The sequence below is a fragment of the Phocoena phocoena genome, chromosome 2 (genome assembly GCF_963924675.1).
Source record: "Phocoena phocoena chromosome 2, mPhoPho1.1, whole genome shotgun sequence".
NCBI lineage: Eukaryota > Metazoa > Chordata > Mammalia > Artiodactyla > Phocoenidae > Phocoena > Phocoena phocoena.
The window spans coordinates 27,166,913-27,188,620 of NC_089220.1; the positions used below are offsets into that span (position 1 = coordinate 27,166,913).

The 21,708-nt window shown below is 41.4% G+C and overlaps 1 protein-coding gene across 1 annotated transcript in view; it reads left to right on the forward strand.

Annotated features, from left to right (window-relative positions):
* The window catches only part of TMED10 (transmembrane p24 trafficking protein 10), a 41,423-nt gene that overhangs the window by 15,539 nt on the left and 4,176 nt on the right, over nt 1–21,708 (forward strand). The window contains exons 2-3 of the mRNA XM_065900997.1: nt 3,062–3,173; nt 8,435–8,508. Coding sequence (XP_065757069.1) covers nt 3,062–3,173; nt 8,435–8,508 — 186 coding nt within the window. The remainder of the gene's footprint in view (nt 1–3,061; nt 3,174–8,434; nt 8,509–21,708) is intronic.

The following is a 21,708-nucleotide window of genomic DNA, read 5'->3' on the forward strand; positions in this document are numbered from 1 at the left end:
TCTCACTGCTGTGGCCTCTTCCGTTGCGGAGCACAGACTCCGGATGCGCAGGCTCAGCGGCCATGGCTCACGGGCCCAGCTGCTCCGCGGCATGTGGGATCCTCCCAGACTGGGGCACGAACCCGTGTCCCCTGCATCGGCAGGCAGACTCTCAACCATTGCGCCACCAGGGAAGCCCCTATAGACATTTTTTGTTTGGCCTTGAGATAGTTTTTCAAATGTTGGGATTGGTTGTGAGGATTTAAAAACTAGGAGATTTCAAATAACAGTTAAAATGTTTAGGTTCTTACGGAGAATTAGATTGTCTGAAAAACTGGCATGCCATGGTAGTAATTGGTTTCTCCCTTGAGACCGGCCTGTCTCCTGTCTGCCACATTGTTCACCACACCCCGTGGACTTGTGCTGGCCCGTTAGACTCAGTGTATGCTGCTTGCTTGGTCTTTGTGGGCGTTCACTTTTTGGTCTTGTCCTGTGGGCTCTCCGGTTTTTTTGTTTGTTTGTTTTTAAGTATTTATTTAGCTTGCGCCAGGTCTTAGTTGAGGCATGCGGGATCTTCGTTGCAGTATGCATGCGGGATCTAGTTCCCCGACCAGGGATCAAATCCGGGCCCCCTGCATTAGGGGCGCAGAGTCTTACCCACTGGACCACCAGGGAAGTCCTTGGGCTCTCCGTTTTTATTTTATTTATTTATTTATTTTAATTTATTTTTTTTCTCCATTTTTAAAATTCCTCAGATGTGGCCCCTTCTCTCCATACACAAAGCCTTCATCATCTCTAACCTGGAGTACTGAGTTAGTGTCCTAACACATCTTCTTGTCTCTAGTATTGTCCCTCTTGAGTCTGTCTTCACAGTGTTATCAGATTTATCTTTGTAAACTTCAAGTTGAATCGCATCACTCTGGTTTCAAATTCTTCATTGCCTTTTCCACTTGGTGCGCAGTAAACTCCTTAGCGTGATGTTGTAGTTCTACATGATCTGGCTAGTATCTCTCCAGCCACTGAACTTCTCTGTGCCTCAGTTTCCTTCTGTGGAACATGGGAGAAAAAATACTTCTTACCTGTAGGGTTATAGTGAAGATCAAGTAAAAAGTGCATATAAAGGCCTTGGCACAATACTCAGCATTTAGTAAGTGCTTAATAAATATTAGCTATTAGTGTTACGATGATATCATGTTTTTGTTCTGTTTTGTTTTTCTGGACCTAAGCCTTCGTATTTGCTGTCTCTTCTACCCTGAATGTCTTTACTCCTATTCTTCCCTTGATTGCAACTCATCCTTCATGACTCAGCTCCTGTGTCACCTCCTCCATGATACACTCTGTGACCCTCCATAATCCCATGGCACAGACGCACTCTCCACACTTCAGCGAAGTTGTCTCATTTCTTATTCTTCTCCTATTTATACTCTTAAGCCCTTCGAAGATGGGAACCATCTTCCACATCCTATTTCTCCAGTGACCAGTGCAGATCCAGGTATCTTAAATGTTTGACAAATTAATGAATGATCAACATCATTCATGGCAGAAGATACTTGGTTAGTATTACTGCTGTTACTCTTAGGGAATTTAGATGTGCCATAAAACCTTTTTTATTAACCCATCATTTCAAATTTGTCTATCAGTGGTAACTATTCTTTCGTTATGTTTTTCTTCACAAAACTGAAATAACTTTATTTCTGACCATAAGTGATACATGCCTTTGTAGAAAAAAAAATTATAAAGAAATCTCACTACTCAGAAATAACTAGTGTTATTAAAGTGCTTTAAATATATAGGTTTATATGTATACTATTCAATTTTCATATTTAAAATCTCATCTATAATTGAATCTTGTTTTACAAACAGCATTAGAACGTCCAGTTTAATATAATGAATCCACTATTTTTGTGTTCTACATTTCAAGTAGCTTCCTGTCTTAGGTCATGAAGTGTGCCTTCTGCCAAGACAACCATGTACTCTAGAAAAGAAGCCTGAGACCCGGTCTGTCATATTACTGTGTCAAGCCCTTGCTTTATATGCGACCGTTCACTTACCAATATATGCCGCTTCGTCTGTGCTTACAGGCCATTCTGTAGGAATGGAGCGGTTTAAATTTGGAAAACCAGAGGCAACAACCTGGAAGACAGGAATTATCATTTGTGGAAGCCAAAGATGTCTTTTTTAGGAGTAATTTCTTGTTTATCCCCCTGCCTTCCCCCACCCCTTGTAGCCATTGACATAATCCACATAAAATCTGCAGGAATAGCTCTGCCAGATTTTTCCTCCAAGCACGCCTTCTTTTCCTTCACTCCTTGTGTCAGGTGCTCCATTTCCACTCTCCACCCCTCCCCCCAACCATGTGTCAAGATTTGTTTTAAACAGGAAATGTGTTCTTATATATCTTTCTCCTTTTTGTATATTCTTTCAGTAATTATCCACTTCCATTTTCCCTTTCTAGGAAATGATACTGATCTACATTCTATAAAGTGAACTTTTGCTAATAAACCCACTTTATATCAACTATATCAACTGTGTGAAATTTGCTGTATTTGGGTTTCACCTTCTAATCCAATTCCTGTCTTTGGGAATGGTTGGACCATAGTGATTATAACACACTGTCTTTTTTTTTTTTTGATAAATTTATTTATGTTATTTATTTGGCTGTGTTGGGTCTTCTTTGCTGTGCACGGGCTTTCTCTAGTTGCGGCGAGCGGGGGCTACTCTTCTTTGCCATGCATGGGCTTCTCATTGTCGTGGTTTCTCTCGTTGCAGAGCACAAGCTCTAGGCGCACGGACTTCAGTAGTTGTGGCACATGGGCTTCAGTAGTGTGACTCGCGGGCTCTAGAGCACAGGCTCAGTAGTTGTGGCGCACGAGCTTAGTTGCTCTGCGGCATGTGGGATCTTCCCGGACCAGGGTTCGAACCTGTGTCCCCTGCATTGGCAGGCGGATTCTTAACCACTGCGCCACCAGGGAAGCCCTAGACTGTCTTTTACAGACAGTGTTTCTTTCCATTTCTCCAATTTCTATAAGTTCTCTTCCCGAGTATTATTTGCTGCCTGTTCTTACTTACTTTTTACTTTTAGATTACAGATTCTGCTGGCCATATTCTGTACTCCAAGGAGGATGCAACCAAGGGGAAATTTGCCTTTACCACTGAAGATTATGACATGTTCGAAGTGTGTTTTGAGAGCAAGGGTAAGTAAATCAGAGTATTTTCCCTGAATTAAGCATCGTCTTCTAAGCAAGTTAGAGCATGAACTTTCTCTCTTGGTCTGGGCAAGAAGAGGAAATGAAAACTACATTTGCTGGAGTGCACACACGTATAAGTGAAAGTTGGCGAATTGGTAGGGTTCTTCACGTGCAGGAGTAGGCATTTCTTGAATCCTGTGATATACTTGGCTTGAATGATAGAGTTGAATTTGGTATAGATGCTAGAAAATAGTGCATTTATATGCTAGTGATATGTTTTCTTTGGGATTAGAAGTAGGGTCTGTCTGACAAATAATGTATCATCAGAAGCAGTTTCGATCTCCAGGGCACTTGCTATTTCCTAGTCCTGATAACTTGCTGTGGCTTCTTCTGTGCATCTCAAGGCCAAGAGTCCTTAGTAACTTTTAGGCTGATTGATTACCTGATGGCTTCTGTGCTCAGTGGTTGGGGACTTTTTCACTCCCTATTCTTCAGCTTCAAGGACACCAGACTCTAAAAGCTGTATGCATTTATACCTATTATATTACTTGGGACCCTTTGGGGCTGCAGGACACAAAAACGTAACTCAAACTGGCTTAAAGAGGAAGAAGAGAAAGACCATGTGACTCTCTCAACAGGGAAGTCTACATTGTGGTACTGACTTCAGGTAGGGCTGTATCTTGGGGTTTTAACGGTATCATTGGAACCGTACATTGTTTTTAGTGCTTCCTCTTTTTGCCTCCATTTGACTTTATTCTCAGGCTTTCTCCGTATGGTAGCAAAAGGACTCCTGGCAATTTTACATTTATAGAATGTTCAGAACATACGATCCTAGAAGAAAAGCAGGCACCTTTGCCAACACCTCTAACATATTCCCAGGAATAGCAAAAGAACCAGCTGCTTTTAACAGTTAATCAGAAATTGACCCCTGATCTAAAGTGGGTCAGTTTAGCCTAAAAGCTAAGGGAGTTTGCCTGAAGTAAATGGAATAATAGATTAAGAATAGAAAATTAAAAGACTGTAATAGTGATTTCATGACTGATACCCTTCTCCCTGCCCCCACCCCTGCCAGTTCCAGGATGTCTCAACAGTATTCCAGACATTTCCACATGGTGTGCTATTCTTACCTCAAAACTCAGACATCTAAGACTGTATTCATGACCTACTCTTTCAAATTAGTTCTCCTCACTCATCAGTATTAACACCATCCTTCCAGTTACTTGGGCTCACATATTTTAAATTACATACTTTTGTCTTTTCCAGTCTGTCATCAAGTTATGCTGATACTTCTTTCAAAATACCTCCTGTATCAGCCACCACACAGATCTGAATTCTAATCTTTCAAATCATGGATCATGTCATTAGCCTTCTAACTGATATCCCTGCTTTTAATATATCCAAATACTGCCACCAGATTTATCTCCTAAAACACATCTTTCATTATGTCAGTCCTTTTTCAAAAGCTTTCCCTTCTTTGTAGTGGCAGTAATATTCCTGTTCTATAGAATGAAACACAGAATCATGAAATTTTCAAGCTAGAAGGGATTTTAGGCATCATGGCTTTTAATAGTCTTTATACTCTTGCTCCATCCAACCTTATCTTCCTCTGCCCATCAGGCCCCAGTCATTCTGGTTTGCTCTGCCTTCTAAACATGTCACATTTATTCATTTGTTGGAATGCTCTCTTCCCATATGAACATAGGTTTACCTTTAGTTTTGGGATTTTTTTGTTTTTGTTTTTTAATATTTATTTATTTGTTTGTTTCAGCTGTGCCAAGTCTTAGTTGCCCCACGTGGGATCTTTGTTGCGGCGTGTTTAGTTGTGGCATGCAGACTTCTTAGTTGCAGCATGTGGACTCTTAGGTGCAGCATGCATGTGGGACCTAGTTCCCCTACCAGGGATCGAACCCAGGCCCCCTGCATTGGGAGTGTGGAGTCTTACCCACTGGACCAAAGGGAAGTCCCTACTTTTAGTTCTTTTAGAATGCATCCCTCAGCCGTTCTAGTCTGCTTGATATCTCAATCGATTGATTGATTCATCCATCACTGTTCTAGGTGTTGGGGATATAGCAGTGAATAAAACAGAAGTCTCTGTTCTCAGTGGAGCTTACATTTTCATTGGAGCAAGCAGACAATAGACAAATATAAGTCAAACGGGGGCTTCTCTGGTGGTGCAGTGGTTAAGAATCCATCTGCCAATGTGGGAGACACAGGTTTGATCCCTGGTCCAGGAAGCTCCCACATGCCGCGGAGCAACTAAGCCTGTGCGCCACAACTACTGAGCCTGTGCTCTAGAGCCCGCGAGCCACAACTGCTGAAGCCTGTGCGCCTAGAGCCCATGTTCCGCAATAAGAGAAGCCTTGCACACCACAACAAAGAGTAGCCCCCGCTTGCTGCAACTAGAGAAAAGCCCGCGTGCAGCAACAAAGACCCAGTGCAGCCATAAATTTATTTATTTATTAAAAAAAAATAAGTCAGATGGTAATGAGGGCTTTGGAGAGAAAGCAAACACCTTAAGATGCTGAGCATGTCTCAGAAACAGCAAGGAGGTCAGTGTGGCTTCCTCTGAATAGTGCATCACTTACTGATTGGATTGTTTATTTAAGTATTTGAATATATATATATCTCACACACACAGCCTTGTGTTGTTAAGTGTCTCGTGTATATATCTTACATTCCCAATTTTGTACTCTTTGAAGGCAGAGATTATCTTTTGTTCTGAATTTCTTATATGCTGATGCTGTGCATGTAAATGCCTAGGAACTAGTTCAAAAATGTGTGTGTATGTATGTATAAATGTATGTGTATACACACATGTTATAGCCAGCATTCAATTTCTAGTTTCATTTGTGTTTATTCAGCTGTTTATTCTGATGTGAAGACCTGATACCTTGTAGTCTTCGGAGCACCTTTAAAAGACTGTCTATTTGTCAGGCAGAGAGAAATTTCAAAAGGTGTTTTTACAAAGGAGACCCTTTATGGCCATGATGTCAATTAAGGGGCTGGGCTGGCTGTTCTGTGCAAGAAATTGTATGGTCTGGACTCAGATGGTCTGTGGTTTTGTGGTTTCATTCGTGTTTGAATAATGCTAAAGCTGTGCTGTGGCAAACAGAGATAGCGAGAAGAGTCTGTTAGGAAGAGAATATCTTGATCATTCCGACCAGGCGGAGCTGTGAGCTGCTTGGATTTCACAACTTTTTAAGTGAGGAAGGAGAAGCAAATATTTGCATTGAATCTCTTACAGGCAGTGCTGTGATCAGGATTGCACATTAGATTTGGGAGAAGATACCTCTCTGGGTGTCACTTTTTGTTTTGCTTTCTTTTGTTTTGGAAACCTAATTGGTTTAATGCTCAGAAGGTATCTGTGACTTGGCTTAGTTTCTTTCTTTTTCTTTTTTTTTTAAATAAATGTATTTATTTATTTTTGGCTGCGTTGGGTTTCCATTGCTGCATGCGGGCTTTCTCTAGTTGCAGCAGGCGGGAGCTACCCTTTATTGCATGTGCAGACTTCTCATTGCAGTGGCTTCTCTTTGTTGCGGAGCATGGGCTCTAGGCACGCGGGCTTCAGTAGTCGGGGCGCACGGGCTTAGTTGCTCTGCGGCATGTGGGATCTTCCCGGACCAGGGCTCGAACCGGTGTCCCCTGCATTGGCAGGTGGATTCTTAACCACTGCGCCACCAGGGAAGTCCTTGGCTTAGTTTCTTGATCCTACCTATTCAGTCTTATAAGCTTTCAAATTGATCTTTCTAGTCTATCCAAAAGAACTTCTTTACTGTCTTTTAAACATGCCACAATCCTTTCAATAGCTGTCTTTGTTCATGTGTTCCCTTCTGTCCAGATACTTTGTCTGCTGTCAGGTGCTACCTCTCAAGTGAAGTCTGTCCACAACTAATCTCTTCCCTCTTCTAACCTTTGCTCCATAGCTGGGATTGTCTGAACCGTTTTTGTTTTTTCCTTAAAGTTTTATATGCTTTGCATTTTTACTGTAGCTGGTATGCATATTTATGTCTTAGATGCCCATAGAATTATTTGAAGGCAGAGATTGCAATCTCTGTTCTAGCGCCTTGTGAGTTCTTAATGAGTAGTTTTTGAATTGACATTTCAGAAAATCTCCAGTGTTTCTCAGGGTACAGTACCACTCTCTATGGCTTATGGTCTCAGGAACCATGATGATTAACTGGCAATATTTCCCAAAACTCCTAATTTCATGCAGGCAGTTTTTAATTATACAAGTAATCAGGTGAATTCCAGGAGATTGAGACTGAGCAGTTTTCTGGGGCTCTTTTGAATCTTTCACTTTCTCCTATTTGATGATGTAAGAATAGAATTCCTTTTTTTTTTTTTTTTTGCGGTACTGTTGTGGCCTCTCCCATTGCAGAGCACAGGCTCCGGACGCGCAGGCTCAGCGGCCATGCCTCACAGGCCCAGCCGCTCCGCGGCATGTGGGATCTTCCCGGACCGGCGCAGTGGACTCTCAACCACTGCGCCACCAGGGAAGCCTGAGTAGAATTCCTTTTGATCAAGCTGAATCAGATTATCTTTTCTAATATGAACATTGCTCTGTTGGTCCTACTATCCCCAATAGACTTTTCTGTTTGTAAGAAGTATCCCTGAGAATTTTACTCTTATTGTTAAGTTTCTTCTTGGGCTCTTCTAAAGGCTTTGTGGGAATAGTCCCATAACACTTTGTTTACCTATTGAAATGGCCTTACATCGACCAAAATGTTTGAAATAAGTGGAATAGTAGACAAATCCTGTGTACTTTTCAGTACTCATATTTGTATTAAGTAAATTCAAGCTTAGTGTATACCGAGTAATCCTTCTCTCAGAATTTCACAGGTCAGCCTTTTCAGATGTGGAATGTGCCTTTTCAGCCTAAGTTGGTGCCCTCTACCTATTGGTCTATATGCCACTCAATTGTATGCTGTTGTGACTTTCGTTTCCTAATCCAGTGAGCCTGTGTGTTTTCTCTTCCCCTGTTCTGTTCCTGTGTAGTACCAGCTGCAGTATCTTGTGTCCTGCTCCCTCAGAGATGTTTGCCAGCAGCATGTTCTTGTCACTTTCTGGCACCCCACACAGATAGAGGCTTTGTCTGGAATGCTTGTGATTTTTAGCCAGAGCCAGGAATTTTCTGCAGCTGAGTAGGGGGAGGAGTTGCCGCTGTTTCCCTCTATTGAGAGGGTAGGGCTTAGGGAGAGGGAGGGTGGGTGGGTGATTCCCGGAATTTTAAACATTCCGCACAATGAATCCTTTGATTTCTTTCTCAGGAACAGGGCGGATACCTGACCAACTCGTGATCCTAGACATGAAGCATGGAGTGGAGGCGAAAAATTACGAAGAGGTATGTCCTGCTGTAACAGCCAGTAGAGGCAGTAGCTTGCTGTTCTGTGAGGTTTCTGTGACCTAGTCAGGCCAACAGGCTGTGCTTTGCCCAGGAGGCTGTGGTTTTCTCAGCAGTCATGTGATAACCAGCTTGGTATAAAAAGTTATGTTAACAGCCTTGAACAATAATTCTGGCTGTGCTGTCAGCCAAATGACTGGACCAACTGTCCCATAGAAATGTTGGTGTGATAAAACCCAAGCATATGCCATTAGTGCTCTTGAGACGTCTGAAACCAAATATATATTTATAATTTTTAAAAGCTGGAATTCATTTATGTTAATGTTCAAGGTTAAGAAAAGTGATTTTTAAAAAAATTCCTATGGCTTTTATTCCCCGACTGACAGCTATGTATATAGCTAGGGCATAGATTCAGTGCCGTTTTAGACTTGAACAGTTGTGCTGTCTTTGAGAAACACAATAATCAAAAGTAGCTTTTAGTTAAAATAATTTCAAAGAGAGAGCAAGATGGAAGAAAAAACTGCAAGAGACTAACAGTTTTGCTGACAGGAAGTATTGTAGAGAACAAAAATAGGCATTTATTTGGGTGGTAGGGAGGCGGAAGTGTGCATAGAATTAGGGGAAGGGAGACCAAGCCCTTTTAATCTCAATTATTGTGAGAGACTCTGGGGGCAGCACAAAATGGTTCTTCAAATGAAGAGCACCTTTGAAAAGCCACAAGAACTATTTAAGACTGGAGGATTGATCTTTACAGAAAGATAAGAGTGTTTGTACCGAGATGAGTCTTTTTACAGCAGTACCTGAAGGCATGAAGAAGAGGTGGGGTACAGGAAATGTAAATGGCTTTTGAAGAATGTAAACTGAATAAACAAAGGAAAGTTGTTTTAAGTGATTTAAGAGAATTTTCTAGGAATGTTGGAACAGGAGAAGTTATTCTATCTTTGGTCAGAACTTGGAAGGGAAATATCCTAAAATGGAAGATTGGAAACGACTGGCTGGTTCTACGACAGGAAGTAGTACTACAATGATTGCAGCTCTCCAGGTCTTTCCTCTTTTTTCCTAGTTCATGTGTGTGTTCAACTGAACAAAACTAGACTGAGTTATTTGTAGGGAATAAACAGGAGCAAGTGATGCAGTTGTGAATGGAAGACAATTCCTAGTGGAGACTTTGATTTGCTTGTTTCTGTCTCCAGGCTAGTTTAAGTAAAAGAAATAAAGCAAGAGCTTCTTTGTTTGATGAACTTAAGAGTAAACTGAAAAATCCAAGAATCCTAATTATATCTAAATAAGATCATGTAAGTTAAAGCACTGTTGTACGGTATAAAACACTAAGAAAAATGTTGTATTATCATGAGGTAGAAGAATAGGTAAAATGATTTTCAGTTTTTGAGTACTGCTGCTATATTCTCAACCTCAGACTGCATATTAGACATAGCTTGTTTTTCTCCAAAACAGATGGTATTATTGTGAGTTTACATATAGAATGATGTGGACGTCACTAGCGTATGGCATTTTACTTTTTAATTATTTTTTTAATATATCTTTATTGGAGTATAGCTGCTCCACAATACTGCGCTAGCCTCTGTCACACAACAAATTGAATCAGCCACGTGCATGCATGCATCCCCACGTCCCCACCCTCTTGAGCCTCCCTCCCACCCTCCCTATTCCACCCCTCTAGGTCATCACAAAGCACCGAGCTGATCTCCTGTGCTATGCAACTGCTTCCCACTAGCTGTTTTGCATTCGGTAGTGTATATATGTTGATGCTACTCTCACTTCGCCCCAGCTTCCACCTCCACCCGGTGTCCTCAAGTCCATTCTCTATGTCTACGTCTTTATTCCTGCCCTGCCACTAGGTTCAGTAGTACCATTTTTTCTTAGATTCCCTATACATGCGTTAGCATACGGTATTTGTTTTTCTCTTTCTGATTTACTTCACTCTGTATGACAGACTCTAGGTCCATCCACCTCACTACAAATAACTCAATTTCGTTTCTTTTTATGGCTGAGTAATATTCCATTGTATATGTGTGCCACATCTTCTTTATCCATTCATCTGTCGATGCACATTTAGATTGCTTCCATGTCCTGGCTATTGTAAATAGTGCTGCAACGAACATTGTGGTACATGTCTCTTTTTGAATTATGTTTTTCTTAGTATATGCCCAGTAGTGGGATTGCTGGGTCATATGGTAGTTCTATTTTTAGTTTTTTAAAAAACCTCCATACTGTTCGCCATAGTGGTTGTATCAATTTACATTCCCACCAAGAGTGCAGGAGGGTTCCCTTTTTACCACACCCTTTCCAGCGTTTATTGTTTGTAGATTTTTTGATGCTGGCCATTCTGACTGTTATGAGGTGATACCTCATTGCAGTTTTGATTTGCATTTCTCTAATAGTGATGTTGAGCATCTTTTCATGTACCTCTTGGCCATCTGTATGTCTTCTTTGGTGAAATGTCTATTTAGGTCTTCCACCCATTTATTTTTCTTTTTTTTTTTTTTTTTTTAAGCAGAGGTCTTCTTAGAAGCCCATATGATTTAAATTTATTTATTTATTTATTTATTTATGGCTGTGTTGGGTCTTCGTTTCTGTGTGAGGGCTTTCTATAGTTGTGGCAAGCGGGGGCCACTCTTCATCGCGGTGTGCGGGCCTCTCACTATCGCGGCCTTTCTTGTTGCGGAGCACAGGCTCAGTAATTGTGGCTCATGGGCCCAGTTGCTCTGTGGCATGCGGAATCTTCCCAGACCAGGGCTTGAACCCGTGTCCCCTGCATTGGCAGGCAGATTCTCAACCACTGCGCCACCAGGGAAGCCCCTTCCACCCATTTTTTAATTTGATTGTTTGTTTTTTTGATATTGAGCTCCATGAGCTGTTTGTATATTTTGGAGATTGATCCTTTGTCCCTTGTTTCATTTGCACATATTTTCTGCCATTCTGAGGGTTGTCTTTTCGTCTTATTTATGGTTTCCTTTGCTGTGCAAACGCTTTTATGTTTCATTAGGTCCCATTTGTTTATTTTTGTTTTTATTTGCATTACTCTAGGAGGTGGGTCAAAAAAAGACCTTGCTGTGGTTTATGTCAAAGAGTGTTCTTCCTATGTTTTCCTCTAAGAGTTTTATAGTGTCTGGTCTTACTTTTAGGTCTTTAATCCATTTTGAGATTATTTTTGTGTATGGTGTTAGGTAATGTTCTAAATTCATTCTTTCACATGTAGCTGTCCAGTTTTCCCAGCACCAGTTATCGAAGAGGCTGTCTTTTCTCTATTGTATGTTCTTGCCTCCTTTGTTGTAAATTAGGTGGCCATATGTGCGTGGGTTTATCTCTGGGCTTTCTATCTTGTACCATTGATCTATATTTCTGTTTTCATGCCAGTACCATACTGTCTTTCTTTTTTTAATTTATTTTTTTATACAGCAGGTTCTTATTAGTTATCCATTTTATACATATTAGTGTATATATGTCAGTCCCAATCTCCCAATTCATCACACCACCACCACCACCACCACCCCCGCCACTTTCCCCACTTGGTGTCCATACGTTTGTTCTCTATATCTGTGTCTCTATTTCTGCCCTGAAAACCAGTTCATACTGTCTTGAATACTGTAGCTTTGTAGTATAGTTTGAAGTTGGGGAGCCTGATTCCTCCAGCTCCGTTTTTCTTTCTCAAGATTGCTTTAGCTATTTGGGGTCTTGTGTGTTTCCATATGAATTGTAAAAATTTTTTTCTAATTCTGTGAAGAATGCCATTGGTAATTTGATAGGGATTGTATTGAATCTGTAGGTTGCTTTGAGTAGTATAGTCATTTCCACAATACTGAGTCTTCCAATCCAGGAACATTGTATATCTCTCCATCTGTTTATGTCATCTTTGATTGCTTTCATCAGTGTTTTATAGTTTTCTGAGTACACGTCTTTTACCTCCTTAGATAGGTTTATTGCTAGGTATTTTATTCTTTTTGTTGTGATGGTAAATGGGATTGTTTCCTTAATTTCTCTTTCTGATTTTTTGTTGTTAGTCTATAGGAATGCAAGAGATTTCTGAGCATTAATTTTGTATCCTGCAACCTTACCAAATTCATTGATTAGTTCTAGTAGTTTTCTGGTGGTATCTTTAGGATTTTCTGTGTATAGTATCATGTCATCTGCAAATAGTGACAGTTTTACTTCTTTTCCAATCTGTATTCCTTTTATTTCTTTTTCTTCTGTGATTGCCGTGGCTAGGATTTCCAAAGCTATGTTGAATAAGAGTGGCTACAGTGGACACCCTTGTCTTGTTCCTGATCTTAGTGGAAATGCTTCCAGCTTTTCACCATTGAGTATGATGTTTGCTGTGGGTTTGTCATATAAGGCCTTTATTATGTTGAGGTAGGTTCCCTCTATGCCCATTTTCTGGAGAGTTTTTATCATAAATGGGTGTTGAATTTTGTCAAAAGCTTTTTCTGCATCTATTGAGATGATCGTATGGTTTTTATTCCTCAGTTTGTTAATGTGGTGTATCACATTGATTTGTGTATATTGAAGAATCTTTGCATCCCTGGGATAAATCCCACTCAATCATGGTGTATGATCCTTTTGATATGTTGTTGGATTCTGTTTGCTAGTATTTTGTTCAGGAACTTTGCATCTCTGTTCATCAGTGATACTGGTCTCCAATTTTCTTTTTTTGTGGTATCATTTTCTGGTTTTGGTATCAGGGTGATGGTGGCTTCGTAGAATGGATTTGGGAGTGTTCCTCCCTCTGCAATTTTTTGGAAGAGTTTGAGAAGGATCGGTGTTAGCTCTTCTCTAAATGTTTGGTAGGATTTGTCTGTGAAGCCATCTGGTCCTGGACTTTTGTTTGTTGGAAGATTTAAAATTACAGTTTCAATTGGGAGATTGGGATTGACATGTATACACTGATGTGTATAAAATGGATGACTAATAAGAAAAAATAAATAAATAAACAACAACAACAAATTACAGTTTCAATTTCATTGCTTGTGATAGGTCTGTTTATATTTTCTAATTCTTTCTGGTTCAGTCTTGGAAAATTGCACCTTTCCAAGAATTTGTCCATTTCTTCGTGGTTGTCCGTTTTATTGGCATATTGTTGTTTATAGTAGTCTCTTATAATCCTTTGTATTTCTGCGGTGTTGGTTGTGATTTCTCCTTTTTCATTTCTAATTTTATTGATTTGCATCCTCTCCCTTTTTTTCTTGATGAGTCTGGCTAACGGTTTATCAATTTTGTTTATCTTCTCAAAGAACCAGCTTTTAGTTTTATTGATCTTTGTTATTGTTTTCTTCGTTTCTATTTCATTTATTTCTGCTCTGATCTTTATGATTTCTTTCCTTCTACTGACTTCAGGTTTTCTTTGTTCTTTCTCTAGTTGCTTTAGGTGTAGGGTTAGATTGTTTATTTGCAATTTCTCTTGTTTCTTGATGTGAGATTGAATTGCTATAAACTTCCCTCTTAGAACTGCTTTTGCTGCATCCCATAGGTTTTGGGTTGTCGTGTTTGCATTGTCATTTGTTTCTATGTATTTTTTGATCTCTTCTGTGATCTCTTGGTTATTTAGTAGTGCACTGTTTAGCCTCCATGTATTTGTGAGGTTTTTTTTTTTTTTTTTGGCTGCATTGGGTCTTTGTTGCTGCGTGCAGGCTTTCTCTAGTTGCAGCAAGCAGGGGCTACTCTTCGTTGCGGTGTGCGGGCTTCTCATTGTGGTGGCTTCTCTTGTTGCAGAGCACGGGCAGGCTTCAGTAGTTGTGGCATGAGGGCTCAGTAGTTGTGGTTCGCAGACTCTAGAGCACAGGCTCAGTAGTTGTGGCACACAGGCTTAATTGCTCCACGGCATGTGGGATCTTCCTGGACCAGGGCTTGAACCCATGTCCCCTGCATTGGCAGGTGGATTCTTAAACTGTGCTACCAGGAAGTCCCTGTATTTGTGTTTTTTACAGTTTTTTTCCTGTAATTGATTTCCAGTCTCATGGCATTGTGGTCAGAAAAGATGCTTGATACGATTTCAGTTTTCTTAAATTTTCCGAGGCTTGATTTGTGACCCAAGATGTGATCTATCCTGGAGAATATTCTGTGTGCACTTGAGAAGAAAGTGTATTCTGCCACTTTTGGGTGGAATGTTCTGTGAATATCAACTAAATCTATCTGGTCTGTTGTGTCATTTAAAGCTTGTGTTTCCTTATTTATTTTCTGCTTGGATGATCTGTCCATTGGTATAAGTGGGGTGTTAAAGTCCCCTGCTATCATTGTGTTACTGTCAGTTTCCCCTTTCATGGTTGTTAGCATTTGCCTTATATATTGAGGTGCTCCTATGTTGGGTGCATAAACATTTATAATTGTTATATCTTCTTCTTGGATTGATCCCTTGATCATTATGTAGTGTCCTTCCTTATCTCTTGTAACAGTCTTTATTTTAAAGTCTATTTTATCTGATACGAGTATTGCTACTCCAGCTTTCTTTTGATTTCCATGGAATATCTTTTTCCACCCCTTCATTTTCAGTCTGTATGTGTGCCTAGGTCTGAAGTGAGTCTCTTGTAGACAGCATATATATGGGTCTTGTGTTTGTATCCATTTGGCCAGTCTGTGTCTTTTGGTTGAGGCATTTAATGCATTTATATTCAAGGTTATTATTGATATGTATATTTCTATTACCATTTTCCTAATTGTTTTGGGTTTGTTTGGTTTGTTTTTGTGGGTCTTTTTCTTCTCTGTGTTTCCCACCTAGAGAAGTTTCTTTAGCATTTGTTGTAAAGCTGGTTTGGTGATGCTGAATTCTCTTAGCTTTTGCTTGTCTGAAAAGCTTTTGATTTCTCTGTAGAATCTGAATGAGATCCTTGCTGGATAGAGTAATCTTGGTTGTAGGTTTTTCTCTTTCATCACTTTAAGTATATCCTGCCACTCCCTTCTGGCCTGCAGAGTTTCTGCTGAAAAGTCAGCTGATAACCTTATGGAGTGTCCTTTGTATGTTATTTTTTGCTTTTCCCTCGCTGCTTTTAATATTTTTTCTTTGAATTTAATTTTTGTTAGCTTGATTAATATGTGTCTTTGTCTCTTTCTCCTGGGGTTTATCCTGGATGGGACTCTCTGTGCTTCCTGGACTTGGTGACTAGTTCCTTTCCCATTTTAGGGAAGTTTTCCACTATAATCTCTTCAGATATTTTCTCAGACCCTTTCTTTTTCTCTTCTTCTGGGACCCCTATAATTCAAATGTTGGTGCGTTTAGTGTTGTCCCAGAGGTCTGTGAGATTGTCTTCAGTTCTTTTCATTCTTTTTTCTTTATTCTGCCCCTCGGCAGTTATTTCCATGATTATGTCTTCCAGCTCGCTTATTCGTTCTTCTGCCTCAGTTATTGATTCCTTCTACTGTATTTTTCATTTCAGTTATTGTGTTGTTCTTCTCTGTTTGTTCTTTAGTTCTTCTAGGTCTTTGTTAAACATTTCTTGTATTTTCTCAATCCGTGTTTCCATCCTATTTCCAAGACTCTGGATCATCTTTACTATAATTACTCTGAATTCTTTTTCAGGCAGATTGCCTGTTTCCTCTTCATTTATTTGATCTTTTAGGCTTCTACCTTGATCATTCATCTGTGACATATTTTTTTGCTGTTTCCTTCTTTTTTTTTTTTTTTTTTTTTTTTTTGGATGAGTGGGATTGTGTTCCTGTCTTACTGGTTGTTTGGCTTGAGGCTTTCAGCACTGGACTTTGTACGCTGTTGGGTAGAGTTGGGTCTTGGTGCTGAGATGAGGACCTCTGGGAGACCTCACTCCTATGAATATTCCCTGGGGTCTGAGGTTCTCTGTTAGTCTGGTGGTTTGGACCTCGGAGTTCCCACCACAGGAGCTTTGGCCTGACCCCTGGCTCGTGAACCAAGATCCTGCAAGCCACACGGAGTGGCAAAAAAAAAGGGGGGGGGGGTAGAATGATGACAAAGAAAAAAAATAAAATTAGACTAGGAAACTAGCAGATATGTTAGAAAGAATATAAAAATTAAAATATAGTTGAAACAACAACCAGAAGGTAAAACAGAACCACAGTAGTAAGAAAGGAGGAGAGGAAAAAAAAAAAAAGAAAGGTGGAAAAGACCTTGGCTGTGGAGGGTGGGGCCTAAGCAGGGGTGGGGCTTGGGTGGTGGGCGGGACCTATGGTTAGGACTTATGCTTAGGGCTGGAAAAGGCCCGGGGAGGGGGCGCTTAGGCTCAAGGAACAGAAGGGGCTCAGAGGGTGGGGGACCCCACCTGGGAGCTCACCAGGTCTCCGAGCTCAAGTGGGCAGGGCCACCCCAGAGGGCCCCCTCCCACCTGCCTCTCCTGATCTCCCTGGCCTCCCTCCTATGCCCCCAGGACCCACGCAGCCCCAAGGGGGCCTCTGAGGGGATAGGACCCAGCCCGAGAGCCAGGCAGACTTCTGCCGATTGGGCAGGGGATAGCATGCTCCCCCCTGATCCGAGCCCCCAAGGGTCCCTCCAGGCGTGGGGAACCCTCCCCCCCGCCAGCCACCCTTCAGGAGCGCTGGTCCTATCTGGCCTCCACTTCTCCTCCCCTCTCAGTCCCCCCACATCCTACCAGTTCGCTTGGGGTTTCCTCCCGTCACCTTGGGCGTGGAGGTCCCCCACCAGCATCCTGCAGGCACCCTAGTTTTGAGGAGACGCAGACTCCACGTCTTCCCACACTGCCATCTTGACTCCGCCCCCCCCCCCCCCCCCCCACGTGGCATTTTAGAATCCCCATACCTCCTGGCATTTCCATCATCCTTGGACTCTGTTTACACTGGGAAAGGGCCTTTATCTTTCCTGACCTTTTACTTAACCCAAGAGGGGAATCCCTAGCAGAAAGGAAACCACAGTGCTTCCTTTGCCTGCTTCGGAAGTCTGGCACGTCCTAAAGCCTTTCTTTACGCACATGGTTACAACACAACTCTGAATTCTCTTTCTTAACCAAGAAACTCCTCCCACTGCTTTCTTCGGTGGTCTACCTCCCCACTCCCCCACCCCACAAAAAGCAGATCAGACTGAGACAGAGGAGGACAAGTGGTTATTACACAGGCCAAAGACTAGCCCTTTTCTCAGTCTGTGGCTAGGCTGCCTTAAACCTTGCTCAGAAATAGCTATTAGTTGTCTCTGGGCTAATGCCTGTGACAAGAACATGGATAATAGAAGCACTTGTTGAGTGGTTAATTACCAGAGAGCACTGAGCGTATGTAGAGGTTTTGAGGCATTTAATTTCAGGTCCTTGAGGCAAGGGAGAGACTTTATCTCTGGAGGATTGTGGCCCTTCAGCATCAGTATTTAGATTCAGGAAGGTGGCACATTTCTTTTAATGTTTTTTTCACATCACAGCTCTCCCTCACATTTGCAGACTTCATAATTCTGAAATCCCATGTGGTCCTGTAAGATTCAGTAGTAATCGCTGTCTAAATAGCTGGACAGAGTACCACACTACCTACTAAATTGTTATGGAGGATTAGTTAATGCATGTGAATTGCTATGTAAACACGATACAAATGTAAGGTGACATTATTTGAAGGCAGATCGGTTGCCATTTTGTAAAGAAGCATAGTCTTGTAGTTTGAATTCTTTAAAGAGAAAGAATGTGTATTTCCTCAGAAATAAAGCACTTTTGATTCCCTCCATTGTATTTTAAGGACCTCTCACCCCTATCAGAGGGTGGCATTTGCCCCTCAGAGGGTGGCATTTTTGTAGAATCAGTATGTGAATTGAGCCATTTCTTTTTAGTTTGTGGTCTGTGAACTAGATCAGCGGTTTGGAGGGACTTACTGTCTAATCTTACAGTTGTGGGAATGAAGGCAATTATCCCACCAAGAACGAGCTGTCTGACATATCCTCTAACTCTTGGGCTGTGTATGTCCCCTCTTGCTTGGATGTCCACATTTTCAACTCAACTAAAGTCATGTTTTGCCTAGGGGTCTATTAGTATGCCATTTGCTACCAACAAATACACCAAAAACACAGTTGCACTTGTTGGAGCAACAGCTGAAGGCTTTCCAAAGGTTCTGTTTCTCTGAATGCCCTCATGAAGGAGGAACTCTGGTTTTATATACTTGATCCAAAATCCCTTTCTTGACATAAGTTAAATGAAATAACATGGGTAAGGCACCTGACACATAGGTAATCAGTTCAGTAGATTTTAGTTCCCTTCTCCTACCCTTTCTAGAAACTGCCAGATGGCTATGACAGAGTAAATAGGATCTTTCTAAATTTCATTCATTTAGCCCTAAGGTTGGCAGTATTAGCTGGACTTATTTTGCACAGCTGACCTTTTGACCTTCGTTGAAGAAGCCTGTGATTCACATGCCCCCATGTATAAGTAGACTTGCCTTTGGGTGTCCAACTGTCTTCATTATCTTGATTGTGTTAGACTGGATGGTCTCCACTTTTATTGCTATGCTTCTAAAATTTGCAGGGGCTGTGGAGTGGGGTGTGGAGATAACAGAGTCATTTGTCTGAATCTGGTTCTCCTCAAAAAGCTTCTCTCTTGAGTTTCTCAGTGTTCCACCAAGGGAAAGAATCTAATGATTCTCTAGAGGCTGGTTTCACATGTGTGTTTTAAGAAGCAGTCTTTCAGATTTAATACCTTTCCTTGGTACAATTACATAGAACTCTGAACTCTTTAGATTCAGATCATCATTAGAGGAATGGAAGATTTGGATATGGTTTAAGAAGAGTAATTTTACGGTTATTTTGGAGGTGTCGTAGATACACAGGGAAAGCTTTCCCAAGCAATACCTACCATTACAGATGAAGAGTGATAGATACTGTGGTAGAGAGAACTTTTTCCTAGGCAGTGTGCCTGGTGAAGATGAATGCTGAGTGAAAGTAAATGCAGAGTGCTCTTAACATACAGGGAGTGTGTGCTTCAGGGGACCAGCAGCACATAGCTGCTATGAGAATGTTGGCTCCTTAAAGAAGGCATAGAATGGACCTAATGGGTTAGCTACAAGTGTGTACCATGTATCAGGCATGTGGGACTACACAAAGTATATATCATTCTAATTCTGTTGAGTTCAAGATCCAAACTAGTGTGGGGGGAAAGGATAAAAAGCAAAAACAATGTGAATATGACAGTATATGATTGAGTGTTAATTGTGTGACACAGTCTGAGTGTTGTAGGGCATTAGGGAAGAGGGAATCAGTGTTAACAGTAGTGGTTAAAGGAGGCTTCATGGCTAAGGCTGGAAAGATAGGTACGATTTGGGTACACTGAGTGTGTACGCTTTTGGAAGTCAGGGATTCATTTCTGCTTACATTTTACAGCAGAGCTTTGCAGTTTTGATGCTAAATGCTTTGGTGACCCTGGGTAGGGAGTCAAGAGACCGTGGTACTGCTAGTCTTGGTCTTCCCCTCAAAGGACTGAATAACTTTATGGAATCATGAGTTTCCTCATTTGTAAAATGAAGTCTCTGGTAGCTCTGATATTTTTGATTATTTAATGGTTAAATGCAGCCTACAAGGGGAATGCTACCTCCTAGTGGAGAACCTATGGTACACATTGTCAAATAGGGTTTCCTTTTATCAGACTGTTGGCAAAACACACATCATCCTTCCAACCTTGGAAGAGAAAAGTAGACCAGAATAATGGCCTGCCTTCGTGAGATGTGTAATTTCACATTCTTACAGACACTTTGAACATTGAATCAGATGTTTTGAATAGCAGAACAACAGTCAGTGGGGATATTGATAGAGGTTTTCTTATTAGCTTTTTGATATAAAGTCTTGATGATACTCTTATTATTATTATTTATTTGGCTGCATTGGGTCTTAGTTGCAGCATGTGGGATCTTCGTTGTGACGTTCAGGCTTCTCTCTAGTTGTGTGCAGGCTCCAGAGTGCGTGGGCTGGGTAGTTGCAGCGCGTGGGCTCTCTAGTTGTGGCGCACAGGCTCAGTAGTTGTGGTGCACGGGCTTAGTTGCCCCGCAGCGTATGGGATCTTAGCTCCCCGACCAGGGATCGAACCCACGTCCCCTGCATTGGAAGGCGCATTCTTAACCACTGGACCACGAGGGAAGTCCCTTGATGATACTCTTTGAATGCTTAGTCCTGGGCAAGCGAAGAGGGTCTACTTTAAAATACTTAGAATAATTTGTTTTAAAATTTTATTCTATTAGTTATAAAAATTAGAGTAATGCAGTATGAAACTTATGAAGCTTAACTGATAAACTGGACAACTTACCCAGATCCTTGTGGCCTACTATAGCACATTCACTTCACTTTTGATCCAGATAAAACTTAGTCTAGTCATCTGGTTTTCTTCACCAAATTTTTTGTTCCTACAGAATAAAATATAAACTCAGACTTGGATTGCAATTCTAGCTCAACCAAGCTCGGAGACCTTGGGCAAGTTATTTAACACTCTGAGCCTTAATTTCCTCATCTGAGAAATTTAGGAATAATAATGTTCACCATATATAGGATTATGTTATGAGGATTAAGTGAGAGTATAAGATATAAAATACGGATCACTTTCTGGGTATATAGTAATAGGTCTACTTCATTATATTACCTTCTTCATCCTCATCCTCAATTTAGCTCCAGCCTAACTTTTTTTTTTGTGGTACGCGGGCCTCTAACTGCTGTGGCCTCTCCCACTGCGGAGCACAGGCTCCGGACACGCAGGCTCAGCGGCCATGGCTCACGGACCCAGCCGCTCCGCGGCATGTGGGATCCTCCCGGACCGGGGCACGAACCCGCGTCCCCTGCATCGGCAGGCAGAGCCCCCAACCACTGCGCCACCAGGGAAGCCCCAGCCTAACTTTTGAGGCTTATATTTGCTGTTACCCATCACCCACCCACAAGCTCGCATGCACGCACACACACGCACATCTACCTACTTTATGGCTACTCATGGCCTCCTAAGCAGGGCCTGTACTTTCTTCCCTACATGTTTTGGTTTGCAGGTTCCCCTCAGCCTTAAATATCTGTCTCTCCCATCTCTTAAAATCCTGTACACCTTGTATGACCCAACTCCCCCACTTCCTGTTAAGCTTTCCTTTATTCTTCCAATTGTAATTAAGTTTGTGCTACTTTCTTTGCATTCCACTTTCAATGTGTACCTTTGTTGTAGAAGTTAATACATAGTGCTTTATATTATGGTTGTAGCTTTTTAGGTGAGCCTCTCCACGAGACTGTGAGCTTCTTAGGAGCAGAGATCATAATTTATCTTGGTGCCTTGCACATAATAA